Below are 14,655 nucleotides of genomic sequence, written 5' to 3' on the forward strand. Positions count from 1 at the left end.
TCTAAGGATCTGATCTTCGCACCCCCCCCCCTTTGCTTTTGTGATCTGTCAAAGTGAACAATGACCTTGGACAGTTCAAAAATAAACCGCAGAGTGCATGAAGAGCCCGCAGCGCACCCCGGTGTTGTCGGATGCCAAGAGAGAAAAAACAACAAAAAAGAGCCGTTTTGTTAGTCATCAGCTTCTCACCAGGGCAGGGAATCAATCTACCTCCCTCTGTGTACAAGAATATGAGAAAGTTGAGTTATGTCTCTCTCGCTGTCCGTGTGTGTGTGTGTGTGTGTGTGTGTGTGTGTGTGTGTGTGTGTGTGCTTATCTCACACACATACTGCACAAAGCATATGCAGTAGAAAGCTGTAAACACGGTGGGTGTAGGCATAGGTGGAAAGAATGTTCTGTCATTACAGTAATTCTAATATACTAATCAGAATTTACCTCGTCCCTGAGCGGGATATTTTAGTGCCCTTTCCACCCCTGCATAGGGCCTCATGCATAACATGACTGTACCTCCATGACCTGCGCTTTCGTCAACTCTCCCTTTCATGTCCCCACACCTGGCTACAGCTTCTCTCCGCTCTGCATCACCACATCAAATACAGACTCCCGGGCAAACTCACATCCACTTTATCCCCGAGGGGGCGGCTGACTCAGCCAAAGAGCACATCTGCCTTGTTGTTTTTTTTCCTACAATTCCCATCTAACCCCGCCCCCCGACCCGTCGCTCACCTGTCATCACCTGACAGTCGAGACATAAGGTGCCATGACACCTAGTTTTTACCGTTAAAAAGATGGAGAGATGCTTAGTTCCCTTGTCATACCAGAGGGTTTACATGTATGGCTAAAGGCTACAGCGGGGCTATTGATGTGCTTGCAAGGGTCATGACCATGGGGACAGAGTTGAATCGCTGTGAAAACGTGTGTGTATGTGTGGGCGAGCAGTAACATCTCACACTTACTGATATTTCCATTTCATAATGAAGATGAAAATATATATTTCTCACTGCATGATAAGTCTTCCAATGTTACTGTTTAACCAGTGTTGAAAACATTCCAATAGCAGCTTGTGTCTATTTAACAATCATGACTGAAGTTGACCATTTGCTAAAATTAAGGTTGTGTGTTTTTGTAAGCCTCACCGCAAAACGACCAGCGCAACGTGTAAGTGGTGGAGTAAAAGGTGTGTTCACCTGCTCTATGGTAGACTGCAAAAGTTAGCATGCCCGGTTAACTAGCTTACTACCTACAGTAGTATCCACAATTTACTTTCAGGGCCAAAGAGCACAGGACTACGTTAGGTTGTGGGGTCAAAAGTTAAATAAAAGCTATGTTCATGACCAGCACATCCACTGCGTAGTATTGCCTCACTGCGTGGAAGCTGCTCCTGAATGCTATCAAAGGTTTAGCTAACATTAGCTGCTCTGTCCTGCTTTTTATCAATTTGGGAGTTTGCGCTCTAGTAACTCCAGCAAACATTACTCAAAATGGGTTTCCCAGAAACATAGTCCTCATCCTAAAAGCCTTTTCTCTTGTCATGATACAAGTGAAACTGCTTGAAATTACATTAAAATAAGATAAGTAGCCAAAAGGGGTTGTGTCAGAATGTCATTTTTTTCCTTGCCATAATCATAGACTGTATATAATAATAGGCCGTAGTTGTCGTGATGTCACCCATTGGTTCGTGGACTGTCGTTTTAAAGCCTAGTTAGGCATTTTAGATTTTGGCTGTTGCCGTCTTATTTTTTTGCAACCAGTGAATGGAGAAGACCATATTTGGACTGTGGAGTGACGTAGAGACGCTGAATACGGCTCTGGTGGAACTAGCGATTGAGACCATAAACTCATGTTTACAATGTTTACTGAGGTGAAATATAAAGTGAGAAGCAGGGTAATTTTCTCATAGACTTCTATATAATCAGACTTCTCTTTGCAAGTCCCCTGATGGTCATTAGAAAGATTGCAAGTTTAAGGCATTTCCGCCTTGGCTTCATTTTTCAGAACCAGAGTTTGCCGCCTGGTCATAATACTAGCACTACATAAATCTGACTGCAGACTTTTTGCCTGAGACATTCAAGATTAGCTTCAGTCTATTAGAACAATATAATAAATGTAGCCATCAAGTGCATATTCAAGACTCCTGTTTTCAGATATGTCACTTTAAAATGGGTCCGCAGGAAACATTAAAAAGTCAGCCGTAGACAATCAGCTAGCAACATTTCAGAAAGCATCAATAGCCGCTAGCTAAAAACACAAAGCCTGTTTTTGTTTACCTTTATGTGAAAATGAAAACGCTAGGAATTTTATTGGTAAATCTACCACATTATATCACTGTAAACTGCATGTGAACAATGCAAGAACAGAAAGCTGGTCAATTCAGTACTAACAATTTTGCTGTGTAGAAGTGGTTTCAGTTTCCCCTTTGCTACCTTGTTATTGTTGCAAGTGTATACGTGTGTGAGAACGAAGAGTTATTGTGTGAGCAAGCATAAATGCTGCTGTGATAAATACTGTGTGTGTGTGTGTGTGTGTGTGTGTGTGTGTGTGTGTGTGTGTGTGTGTGTGATAGAGAGAGAGATTCATCACCTCAGACTCATTACAGCAAAACACATCAGAGGCTCTGTAGAAATCCGCATCCAAGTCTGCAATGGCCGGTGCTGGGTTGAATATTGTCTTCACTGCAACAAGAAAGCGGGAAGAGATTCATTTTATTGACTGAAATGCGAAACATTATCATGTACAGGTCGCTCAGGACGACGTGCGATCCTTAACAGGCGTTTAAAAAATACAATTGTTCTCAGTTACAGTTGCCAGCTCGCATTTAAAGGGCTACAATTGTGACAATGTCCCTCGGTGACACATTTTTATAATTGTCTGATGTTTCGTTTCCATTTGCTAAGCTTCACTGTCAAGGCCTGACATTACCTTAATTAAACTTTCAACATGAACAAAGGCTAGTGGGCTACCACTGGGAATTGCTCTCGCAGGCAAAGCTCAAGTGGATGAGCTTCTATAAAAGGACACCTTTTTAAACGATTAAATTAGCATTCCCTGGAAAAAAAGGCCGGAAGAAAAACATATTAAAACCCTGGTGGAAACGGCCTCACATCCTGCAGTTATAGGGCAGCGTGTGTCAATATGAGGCGCATAACCCTACACATGTGCGTGTCAGTGTGTGGGTGAGCTGAGTTGTGACCCTTTCTCTTTGCGCCGAGACGCGCCAGAGAGGGTGAGAGCGAGAGAGTGCAAAAGAGTGTTTGTCAGAAGTAATCCTCCGTACGTGTTGCACATCACTGTCTCATGCATATTCATGAGCAGGGAGCATTAATGCATCTAATACCATGATTTCTGTGTATGTGTGAGGATAAGCCCAGCTTGACGAAGCGATTAATTCTCATATCTCTGTGTACAAAATAAAGCCTCATGCAAGTGTGTGCGTGTGAGTGTGTGTGTTAGGGAAATATATGTTCAGCGTTGGTGACATCAAAGTCTGTTGTGCAAAAGAGTGTGCCTAGTTGCTGTGTATGTGTGTGAGTGTGTGTTTGCGTGGGCACATGAGAGAGCAGCTGCGTGGGTTTGTGCAGGGCTTTGGCCACCTGGCGCTTTGAGGTGGATGCTGGGGTGCTCGCTAGTAAAAGTGGATATAACGTCTCTCTCTCTCTCTCTCTCTTTTTCAACACACACACACACACACATATATATGTACTGTATGTGTACCCTACATGAGCCAAGACCGTGTCACAAAAAAAGTGATGCTATGTTCTTCCTTATTCCTCTTCTTCTTCATCATCTTCTTCTCTCTGCTCTCTCTCTGTCGACCGAATTGCACCTCAGTTTCCATCACTTTGGTTTCCAAGGCAAGTGCGAGATCTCTGAAATATGACGCCTCCGTTTTTTTCATAAAAGGAATGGGATCTCTGTCTGCCCCCCTCGCCTGTTTGCGGCCCTCTGTATCTGTTCCTCATATCCTCCTCTTCCACCACAAATCCTTAGTAAGAATAAGGCTTATTCTAGTTTGTTCTTATCACCAACAAAAGCCATGAAAACACCAAAACAAAACGTCAGTCCGTTTCTCAATAGTTTCCAACTACCCTACTCTGTTTGTACCACTCAGTTCCAAACCCGTTGGCTCCTCTTGAGGGGGCAAATTTGCGAAGAATGAATCGCGGCCGCTGACAGTGCCAGGAATTGTGCATCACTTGTAACCGCTATCAGCCCCGTCACAAAAGATACTGCGCTAATGACATTACAACGCAAATGCCTTTTAAAGTTTTGCAGCTGAGTGCAATTTGCATGATAAATTGTTTATTTTTCATCAGCATTGCAGTCGGGGTGCGTTTCATCCTCTGCGGGTGCTTCGCGAGTTCCACGGTTTCTTTTTGTCAAATTTCTGCAGGTTCAACAGGCTCCAAGAGCGCACAATTCTTTCGTGAACTCGCCACCTCATTCTGCCGATTGAGGACTGATACACTCAACCTTCTATCGCCAGTTTAATTTTTTTGAAAAGGGCTCGTTATTTCCTTGAACAGCGAGGCGCTGTAGTTTTTGGAAAAAGTGCATTTGTTGGGGGACTAGTTTCAGCTGCGTATTAGCATACATTTGGTGCTTTATTTTTACCTCTATGTCTCTTGTTAGTTGGATAAAATCTTTTAAAATTAATTTGAAAAGTATTTCAACAAGCTTCTATTTAGTTTATTTTCTCCTCGCCTGAGGAACATTTCTTTTTTACAACCATTACATGTCTTTTGCACAACTAGTCTGCATCCTGACAAATCAACAACCTTGAATCTCTATGAATGTATCCCCATAAAAGCCTGTTTATTTACATGTTAACTAATATCCCTCCCCCATCTTACAAATTAACTCCCTCTCTTCGCCCAATCAGCAGTTTTTCCCTTCCTTTTTCCCTATTCACATTTCTCCAACGTCCCTGAGACGCTCGCCTGCATATCGAAACACGTGATGCTGACTATGTAAGCCTGAATTGTACCGTTAACTGGCTTAACTTTTACAACATATTTGGGAGTACTTCGGTGGCATTAACAGACACCGATCAGTCAGTTAGCGAAGCACTAACCACACGCTGCATACCGTGTAAACAGGATAAAGACAGTATCCCTGAATCATCTAAAAGGCTTACTCATGCTTTACTCTGTCTATCGTCGGCGATCGCATTACTATTTGTAGCTGTGGAGAGAACCGGTAGGCAGCACGGAGCATGTACTACCTGCTCCCTCATCCTGCGGCGTGATCCCGGCACTGATGTCAAATGCATAGGCCCCGACACTCATGAAGTATGCACACAATGAGACTGCCGAGGACGGAGGCCCATCAATATGCACGCCAGAGCAGCTTGTGTGAAATCCCTAATACACAGATGCATGAAGGAATCTGCCTGTCCGATGCAAAGGAGCTGCTTCTGTGGACGTCATGGTAACCGGTGCTTCGTGATTGGGTTGCTTTGTTTTGTTTGCTCTCCAGGTGTTAATGAAACCACACACACACACACACACACACACACACACACACACACACACACACACACACACACACACACAGCTGCTGGGACAGATGTGGTAATACTGGGATGTGTGCACACTGAGTCACGTCTGCCAGGAGAATGTGTGTGCGTGTGTCATGACTCTGGGTTTTTTGTTTTTATTTGCACAGAGGTTCAAAGTCTGGTCGCGCATGTGCTGGCAGAAGCAGCCGGAACAGTTCAGAAAGTACAAAATGACTGCAGTTTTTGTTTGCTGTGGTCGATTTAGGAGGAAAGGTGGATGGAAAACAAGGGCAGGTGGGGAAAACAAGGAGATCACACACTCTTGCATGCTCGCGCACGCACGCGCGCGCGCGCACACACACACACACACACACACACACACACACACACACACAATAAATGAGTCATCAGTGAGTATGTGAAAGGGCTTTAAGAGGCTCTAATTGCATCTGGTGAGAAATATAAAAGCGGCTTCTTGCTCAGACAAGGAAGAGGGGGAGGAAGACGGGTTGAAGGCGGAAGAAGAAAGAAAGAGAGGAACTACACAACCCCTACCATTTCCTCAGTTATTTGTATTAATTGAATTGCTTTAACTCCTCAATATTAAACAGTATATGGCAATAAATACAGTATATACATATGTTTTCCTCTCAAATAATTACATGTAAGGGAGAATAAACTCCTCCTGTGAGGTTTTTCTGAAAGCTGACATCCGTGGTGCGTGTGGCTCGATGGTGACATTTGCGTAATTCGAGCGGCGCTTCACCCCCGCGCCATTAAAATTATATCGCCGCCGCCAAACCCATTAACACCCAGTTCTCTCCGGAGGACTCCATTTACGCAATAATCTGGTGCGGCAGCGTTGAGGCGGCGTCCTTGCCAAGGCGTCTTCGCCCGCCTTGCCTCTCTCTCTCTCTCTCTCTCTCTCTCTCTCTCTCTCTCTCTCTCTCTCTCCTGGTGCCACATGCAGAGACTGAATCCCACAGTGCGGTCGACGCGGTGACGGATGGGGGGGGGGGGGGGGGGGGGGGTCTCGGCGTGGCCATCTGGGCGTCCCATCTGCAACACGGTTATGGCTGCGACTCTTTCAGTTCTGGCAGCCTGCGGCGAGCGATTACCAGGCGACAGGCCCTGATGACAAGAGGCGAGAGGCTCCCCAGACGTCTCGAATGACGTGAACGGCCGCTAATAATAAGGATGCTGCTGGGGATGATGAGCTCAGTAACCTGGTTATCACCAAAAAGGTGGCGGGAGGAAGGGACCGAGGGAGGGTGGCGGTCTAAAACAGGCCTTGTATCCTGTTAGCTTTTTGTAACGTGTGTACAGACGTGGTGGTTGATGTAGGATGTGAGAAAACAGGGACACAACAGACTATCTCTAAAGGAAAGTGTAAATGGGGCATACAAAAAGAAAAGTCACATGACTGATTTAGACGGATCTTCTGATCCTCTTCTGTATCTTTCAAGGCGATTGTGCTCTGCTGCTCGGTCGTATATGAAACAAAATGTAGAAAGTAGGTTTGTGAAGTAAAAAAAAAAGAGACCTCAAGGGAGAAGTTACCATCTCATCTTCACAAAACAGCTGCGAGAAGTGTCCGTGCTTGCCGATTTATCTGTTTCAGAAAGAAAACCCCCAGATTATGGGCAGTCGAGAGCGTGTTCGACAATCAAGCAAGCCCTTTGGTTGAAGCGCACCAATGCCTTTATGAAACCGACAGAGAGCGATAAGAATGGGACCACGAGCAGGAAGTAGCAAACATGCATCCTGGTGAGGTGTGATGCTGTTATTGTTTGTTTTTACTTTTTTAGAAAACATTTTTTTTGGATTGAACAATTTTGAAAATGTTCTTTGCGTCTGACATTAACTACCATCAACTACCAGTCAGACCAAGTAAGGCTATAGTGTTAATAAAATGTGCAGTGTCAAGCTAGCTGATGAGTACGTTTGGCCAGAGGGGAGCAGGCTCAACGAGGTCGTGCATGAGGATTAAAAGGGAATTAATATGCATATAGTCATATTTAGGATAAACTTATGAATGTTTGGGACATACTGAGCACACAGATGGCCGGCGGAGAGGTGGATTAAAAATGCGGAAGTGGTTAGAGAAGTTTCTAGGGACATTTAGACACTTCTTCCTCCATCGCTGCTGGGATTCATTGCAACGACTTAGGAGCAAACATTTTATAGTCCCTATCACGCAACCATGGAGTGAGTGTTTCAAAAGAAAGACTTTGTTGGTGTATCACTTTAAGATGATCCAAATGTAAAAAAATCGTTTGTATCTAAAAGTTACCTCTAACTTCTATGGTCAAACAAAGGAGCCTTGGAAGACCACAGTAACCTCAGTTGGTGAAAACAATCGAAACATGAAAAATAGTTAATAGAACGCAAATGGAACCACTTGTTTAGTATCCTATAAGGTTGGCGTTATAATACTTTTTCAAACTTCTTTTCTTCGATACATTTTCTCTCTCCGACCTCAGGGGAGCACACGTGTGCCCTCACCACGGCGTCGACACTCACTGACCTTTGTTCTCCTGCGCCATTCGTAGCGCCTGCAGGGACGTCTGCGGGCTGACCTCCAGCTGGCACACCAGAACTTTTGCACGACTGACGGCCGGAAGAGCTCCCTGCAGCTCCTCGCCGCCCAGCAACATGTTGGCACCGGCTATGATCACGATGGCGTTCTCGCCTGCCCATGGTGTCAAACAGGACGTCAGAAGTCAAGCTTCCATCAAAACTGTCATGCCAAACTAAGCATATACTCAACATGTAGAAAATCGAATAAACCCACTTGTAAACACATAAACCCTAATGTTTTGATATGAATTGGTTTAGTTTTCTTCTTGGGCTTTTCTTCCGTTACTTTAGGAAACGTTTTAAGCGTTTTAATTAACTGACCTTTTCACACTAATGCAAAATGGCATGTGCAAATTTTGTTATGGTTGATTATTTCTTAACTGCAATCTCTCAATTAACCACTCTCAGTAAGACCTCAGTCCTCTTTCAAAACACTGAATTCAAACACTGAACTACATAATGATGTGTGAGGATGTTAAATGGTAGAAAAAGGGATCCAGATCCAAAAGGGGGTCCATACGTCGTGGGACTTTTACATCACCTGACTGTATTTGTTACGTGACAGAAATTGCTCTGCAACATGGAAAGCCTTGGCTTGTCGCACATTGGAACCTGTCGATACTCAGCGTGGTTTGGTGCACTTCAATATTTGTGTGTGTGTATATCCAGTGATTATAGTCACTTGAACAGCGGTGAGTCAACGGCGAAACGCATGGGCGTGCATGTGTGTGTGTGTGTGCAGTAGTGAGAAAGAGTGCACCGCTAGCACACATGCACCCTTCGTTGTGCATGTATGATGGCCATTTCTAGAACTCAAAGAGCTTTTAGGATCTGAGCGGGGCTTGCGGCAGAAGCATTTACCTGCATCGTTGACAATGATGGAGGCAGCTCCTGTGGCTGCGTCAGAGGTCTGGCCTACAAAGTCTGAGACGGAGAGAGAAGACAAAAAGCACTTGTTATTTGTCTTTCATCAAACACACCTCTGACAAACAAAATGTCACCATAGTAACTAACCGCTAATAATTGCTTGGAATGCATTTGGCTCGCGTCGCGGTTTCTCGGCTGTGAAGGGACCTAGCCGCAGACGTTTGGAGTCTGATATGTGCACTAAGCACAACTTTTGGAAAAGCAACTTTATTTTTTAACAAATCCATGTTTCGCCATTGGCCATAACACTAGAGACACTTTCCAGCCTTGTGCCCCGAGTAACTAAAAGAACTGACAAAATATAGACTAAAAAAAAATCATTGCTCTGTATGTGAACTTTTTATCATTCAACATGGAAATGGAAACCAAAAAACAACTGTACCTGTGTGTACGCCATTGTCTTTGAAATTCTGAATGTAATTGTCTCCAAAGAAGTCTTTACCAACCTAGAAAAGATTGAAGGCAAAACGATTACAACAAAGAGAGAGTCAAGCGGGGTCAGACTTGGTTAGCGGCAACTTTTTGAAAAGTGGTATAGTCAAACCTCAGTTGGGTTGGATCTTTGTGTGCCCTGCCAGCATACTGGCATGGTGCCGCCGCCGAAAATGTGCAAAAACCAACACACAAAGTCAACAAATGCATACACGCGCAAACACACACGACCAGCTGCGCCAAGCCTTGAAGACACGATAACCCCGCCTTCACGCCTCTTCATGCCCACCTCGCTTTCCATTCCTTTCCCTCCTTTCCCTCTTCCCCTGATCCGCATAGGGATGTCCACATCTGTAGCTACTTTGGGTTGTGGAAGGGGTCCCCACCTTGCCCCGAGGCGTCTACTTCGAACCCACGCTCTCCAAAAAACGTGCCAAAACGCGGGCACTTCTAGCTGCCTGTGATAATGGGTTGGGCTAGTATTGGCTGCTTGGCCCCATTCTCTTTGAAGAGTGGCCTTCCGTCTTGGATGTTTTTTGACAAGCCCGGGTGTCTATTTTTGGGTTCTCCCCATGCCCGGAGAGCTCCTCCCGCACTGGGTTGTTATCGATCGGGCCTCTTTGTTCTGACAGAGGTGGGGCTTCGGTGCTTTAGTGCTCAGGTTGAAAGGCCACGCTGAGCCTACTGATTGGAGACTCGGGGTTGTATGGTATGGGAATAGGCTTGTTTGAAGGCGCGCAAGTGTGGGTGGGCGTATGCATGCGGTATAGTATTGATCAAGAGAAAATGAGGCATGGAGACTTGATGTGGTGAAATGACTGAAGTGTGAACGAAGCTATAAGGTTTTTGGGAGTTGTTAACGAGTAAGACGTAGTTGAGCCAAAGGTTGGGCAAGCAAATGTGCGTCTTTTTTTAACTGAAATGCACAGATTCATGCTCTGATCCAAACCAAACACCCACTATAACAAAGACTCTACTGTACAGAAGCTTCCAACCTGGATCCAGTGTCCTACCTTGCAGACCATGGCGGTTTTGGCCCCCAGTCTTGCCGCCTGTATGCACTGGTTGGCACCTTTCCCTCCAAAGCCTATGAAGAACTTGTGACCATGGATGGTTTCCCCGGCTTTAGGTAGCCTTGGTGCCTGGCTGAGGGGAAAAAAAAAACACGCACAGGTACACTTTCACATTCAAAAGCATAGCATTCCAAAGAAATGCTATGCTTGGAATTTTTATTTCATTTTTATTTTCTTCCACAGTCTCTGAGGTTCAAAGTTTTAAAAATGCATCCTTCAAAGTTTGAAAGTGTTTTATTTACTAGTGTGAGTGTTCTACACTGGAAACCAAGGAGTAGAAGGGAGATGTCAAAATGTGAAGATAACCCTTCAGGGCCAAACTATTTCCTGGTTAAGCTATTTATTTATCACTGGAAAATGGGCAAAAAATAGTGTGTTTGCTGAGGATTATATATTTTGCTCTTGTGAAGGTCAACAAAATGCAATCATTGCAGGAATGAATGGAGCATAGGACCCCCCCCCCCCCCCCCCTCCCAGACTGAACATAGAGCCTCATCATTCCAAAAAGCACTCTAGACATTTTACCTACAGTAGACATTCAGTCAGATTTGAAGTGTCTCCAAATTTACAAAATGATGCAAGCAACCAAAAACCCATATATGTCTCAGCTTGACACTGGCCGCACCACTAATGCCTTACTCATCAGGGTTGGGTTAAAGTCCCGCCCCTTCCCCTCAAGGTTGATGCGCCACAGGTGGGTGCCCTCAGGAGGAGCTGCCTGTTCCCCCAATTCCTCCAATCAAAGAGCCAGAGTGGGCGGTGAGTAACATGGGTGAGAGACAACAGACGGCTTCATATTGTACGTCAGGATGCTGTGGTCTGGCCCCGGGCCAGCGCTACAAGGGTTTGTGGATGGCAAAATGTTGTCATAAACTTGTTTTTCACCCTGTTGTTGCTCTTTTTTTCACTGTGTGTGTGTGTGTGTGTGTGTGTGTGTGTGTGTTTGTGGCAGGTGTGCTATTACAGTAAACCCACTCAATCCCAGGATTTCCAGTAACTGAGACGCTGGCGGCAAATACTGGAGGTTGCTATAAATGCTGCTGTTTTTGCACCGGCGTGTGAAAACACTAAAATGCCCAAGTCTACAACAGGATGTGGGGTCAACGAGACTGAAATGTGGTGAGAAGCAAAAGGAACAAAGGTCGGACACATGTAAATACGCACACGCACACACCTCTTCCACACACACACACACACACACACACACACACACACACACACACACACACACACACACACACACACACAGTTTGCCAAATCTACTTGAATATGTAAAAGAGGTTGGAATAGGGTACTTGTGCAGCCGCTTTATTACATTTCTTTCAATTTACACATTTATTTAAATATTAAGAGGCTATGTTCTGTTGGGGGAAACTCTTTTATAATGATTAAACATCTATATACACTGTAAAGTGATAAGCCATGTGGCAACAGGTGAACTAAACACAAACACACTTTGTGTTTGAAGGGAAAAAATTTCATAAAATCACACAACAATCATGCAACAACATACAAAACGTTAACTTTGTAAAATTTGTACTTTACTTAAAACAAACAATGACCACTTAGAGTAGCTTATAATCACATCATAAAGCATGGTAAAAACTATTATAATTTATTAAATATTATGATGCATTGCAACTATGGGAATTATAATACACTGATCATTGCATTGACCAGCTAGTATGAAGTATTATGGGATGACACAGTGACTTTGTAAAATACTTTAGAATGTGTTGTGATTATTTTTATAAAGCATTATTTGTTATTTAAAGCATAATTTGATATTTATTAATGCTTATAACTTTAATTATACAGTGCAATAAGCAGATTCTAATGCACCATACGCATGTTTTAATGAGTTATAGACATTGGTGTCTGTGTCCGTTATACACAGGTCACTAAACATTTTTCTGCCTTCCTATTTTATAAAAGTGCCCAGAAAACTGATTTGTTGTGCGTCATATTTGATATCTACATTTAAATGTTTATGACATTTATTGAGAGATTCCTACAAAGAGCACAACCTTTGTAGATCATAAAAAAACCAACACTGTCAACATAACATTTGGCCGACAGCCACCTAAAGCCGAATAACTGACAGGTAAAATAAACAGATTTAAAAATTCTTAAATAAACCCACCCACGCCTCCTCGTGCCCGGAGAGACACTCGGCTATTGTTGTCTGTGGTGAGTGCGCCAAACAAACAGGGCAGTTATGTGCTAAAGTGCAACCTCAGTGAGTTTTCTCCCATGGAACCCAAAAGGCAGCGAAGCAGGTGTTTCGATGACGTGGAGTGTTTGCTCTGAGGCCGACTCTCATTTCCCTCTCCTCCGTCTCTATGAGTGTCATTCCTCAGCTGTTGGTGAGCAAAGGGGGGAAGTGGACAAAAACTAAATCAAAATGCTGTTTTTCACAAAGTTCTTTCCAGTTACCAAAACACAACCTCCGAAGTGAATTTACAGATACACAGAGTGAGCTCCAGCTTCTTTTATGTAATTACTGATTGATAAGCACAAGTACTATACGGTCGCTCTTAACACAGAAGCCATTTTAATCCAAGTGTGGTAACCTTCAACTCGGCTTGTGCTTCAGACGAGAAGCTTTTCAAACCTATATGCATCACTCATAATCATTTTCCTCGTCTACGAAGGTCCCTTAGGCAAAAGCTTGAGCGAATCGGGACAAGGTGAAGGGACTTAACAAAGAACAGGTCGAGCAAAGACAGCATACCTTACATGGTCACGATAAGCCGCTTTTTCTAACAAGAGGCGGCGTGTCGGAGCACGATGCGGGCGTTTTTGTTTTTCGTTTTTGACCGTTTGTTGGGAGGCACGTGTGTGTTGCTATTATTCGCTCGACGGTCAGAAACTGCCTATATCAGTGGGTACAACAAGCCACTTGTTGACCTGTTCCATGTCTGAATTGGCCGGCGCTCATGGAAAAGGTTGGCACACTGATCTCTGACATGGTTTATGGTATAGAGCAATTCTCCTGCAGAATATTTAAAAAAAGTTTCAACTTTATGAGTAGGTTTTTTTAAACTTGAGGAGAACACTGAGTGGAAAATACTCTAGAAGGGGTTGGGGGGAGGAAAAAATACTCACATTTGAAAAGCTGGAAGCAATCCATTTTTGCATAAAAATGTGTTGATTATTAAAATTGTTGCAGATTAATTTTCTGTCAATGGACAAATCGATTAATCAACTAGTCATCACTAACCCCACCTACAGTTGGGGCCCGCATCTGTGAGTCCAGGGTTGAGATTCAGTCCAACAAAAACATTAGATGAAGGTGTGTTGACTGTGCTTACATTGTGACTCTGCTGGGAAACTTCGCTGAGCAGGTGATAAGTGTCTCCACTCAGTGAACTGAGGCAGCAGGGGGCACTGTATGGCTTTGACAATGGGATAAAACCCTGAGAGGCTCCGCCGCTCCTCCTCCTTGTGCACTGCAGACAGTAGGTAGACGTCCGACATAACCTTCTCACTGCAGCATAGTATATGCTCTACAGCCTAACTAATGCATTTATTGCAAAAACACACCATAGGGATCTGAGTTACACTTGTGTGTTTGTGTGGGGTGAGACGGAAGCGGAAGAGAGAGACGAGAGTGTGAGATGTGTGTTTTTTGTGTTCATGTGCCTCCGCTGTTTGCCAGTCAATTGTGCTGCCGCCCAAACACTGGCTGTTCAAGACAACTGGATTTCTAACTTCAAAGCCATGCATGTCACTTTGAAGGGCTGTGAAAGTATTGCAACTACCCGCCCCTATCTGCATTCTGACCCCCATCCAAAAAGCCCCATTCCCACACACACACACACACACACACACACACACACACACACACACACTCTCCAAAAACAAACCATTTCCCGTTAGCTCATTAGGATCTTAATTGGCAACGCCTGCCCTTCAAAGCAGAAAGTCACTGGTTGAATTGCTAATGAGCAACAAATCAAATACTCCCCCCCCCAAAAAAACAACCACAAAAAACAGTAGGAGAAGGCATATGTTTTTGATAAGTTGTAACTTGTGGGTGACAACGAAGATGTGACAACTTGAGTTAGAGTGTGCGCACACAAAATTTTCTTCCCGTCAGCACATATTGTGCGGTTGTTCATTTAGATCTCCATTTGCTGGCAG

At 44.1% G+C, this 14,655-nt stretch overlaps 1 protein-coding gene across 7 annotated transcripts in view; it reads right to left on the minus strand.

Moving 5' to 3' along the window:
* The window catches only part of rbks (ribokinase), a 31,362-nt gene that overhangs the window by 11,640 nt on the left and 5,067 nt on the right, over positions 1–14,655 (minus strand). For 3 of the 7 annotated variants that reach the window (XM_068717955.1, XM_068717956.1, XM_068717961.1), the window contains 5 exons: positions 10,450–10,582; positions 9,387–9,450; positions 8,939–9,001; positions 8,025–8,189; positions 2,581–2,672 (listed from right to left, as the gene is read on the minus strand). In XM_068717955.1, the coding sequence (XP_068574056.1) occupies positions 2,581–2,672; positions 8,025–8,189; positions 8,939–9,001; positions 9,387–9,450; positions 10,450–10,582 (517 nt within the window). Of the gene's footprint in view, positions 1–2,580; positions 2,673–8,024; positions 8,190–8,938; positions 9,002–9,386; positions 9,451–10,449; positions 10,583–12,652; positions 12,870–14,655 lie in introns of all 7 variants that reach the window. The other 4 variants (XM_068717959.1, XM_068717962.1, XM_068717960.1 and 1 more) reach the window with 2 other exon arrangements.

Source organism: Cebidichthys violaceus, unplaced genomic scaffold (assembly GCF_023349555.1).
Source record: "Cebidichthys violaceus isolate CVI_PGR_0920_01 unplaced genomic scaffold, fCebVio1.0.p SCAF_22, whole genome shotgun sequence".
In the NCBI taxonomy this organism is placed as follows: domain Eukaryota; kingdom Metazoa; phylum Chordata; class Actinopteri; order Perciformes; family Stichaeidae; genus Cebidichthys; species Cebidichthys violaceus.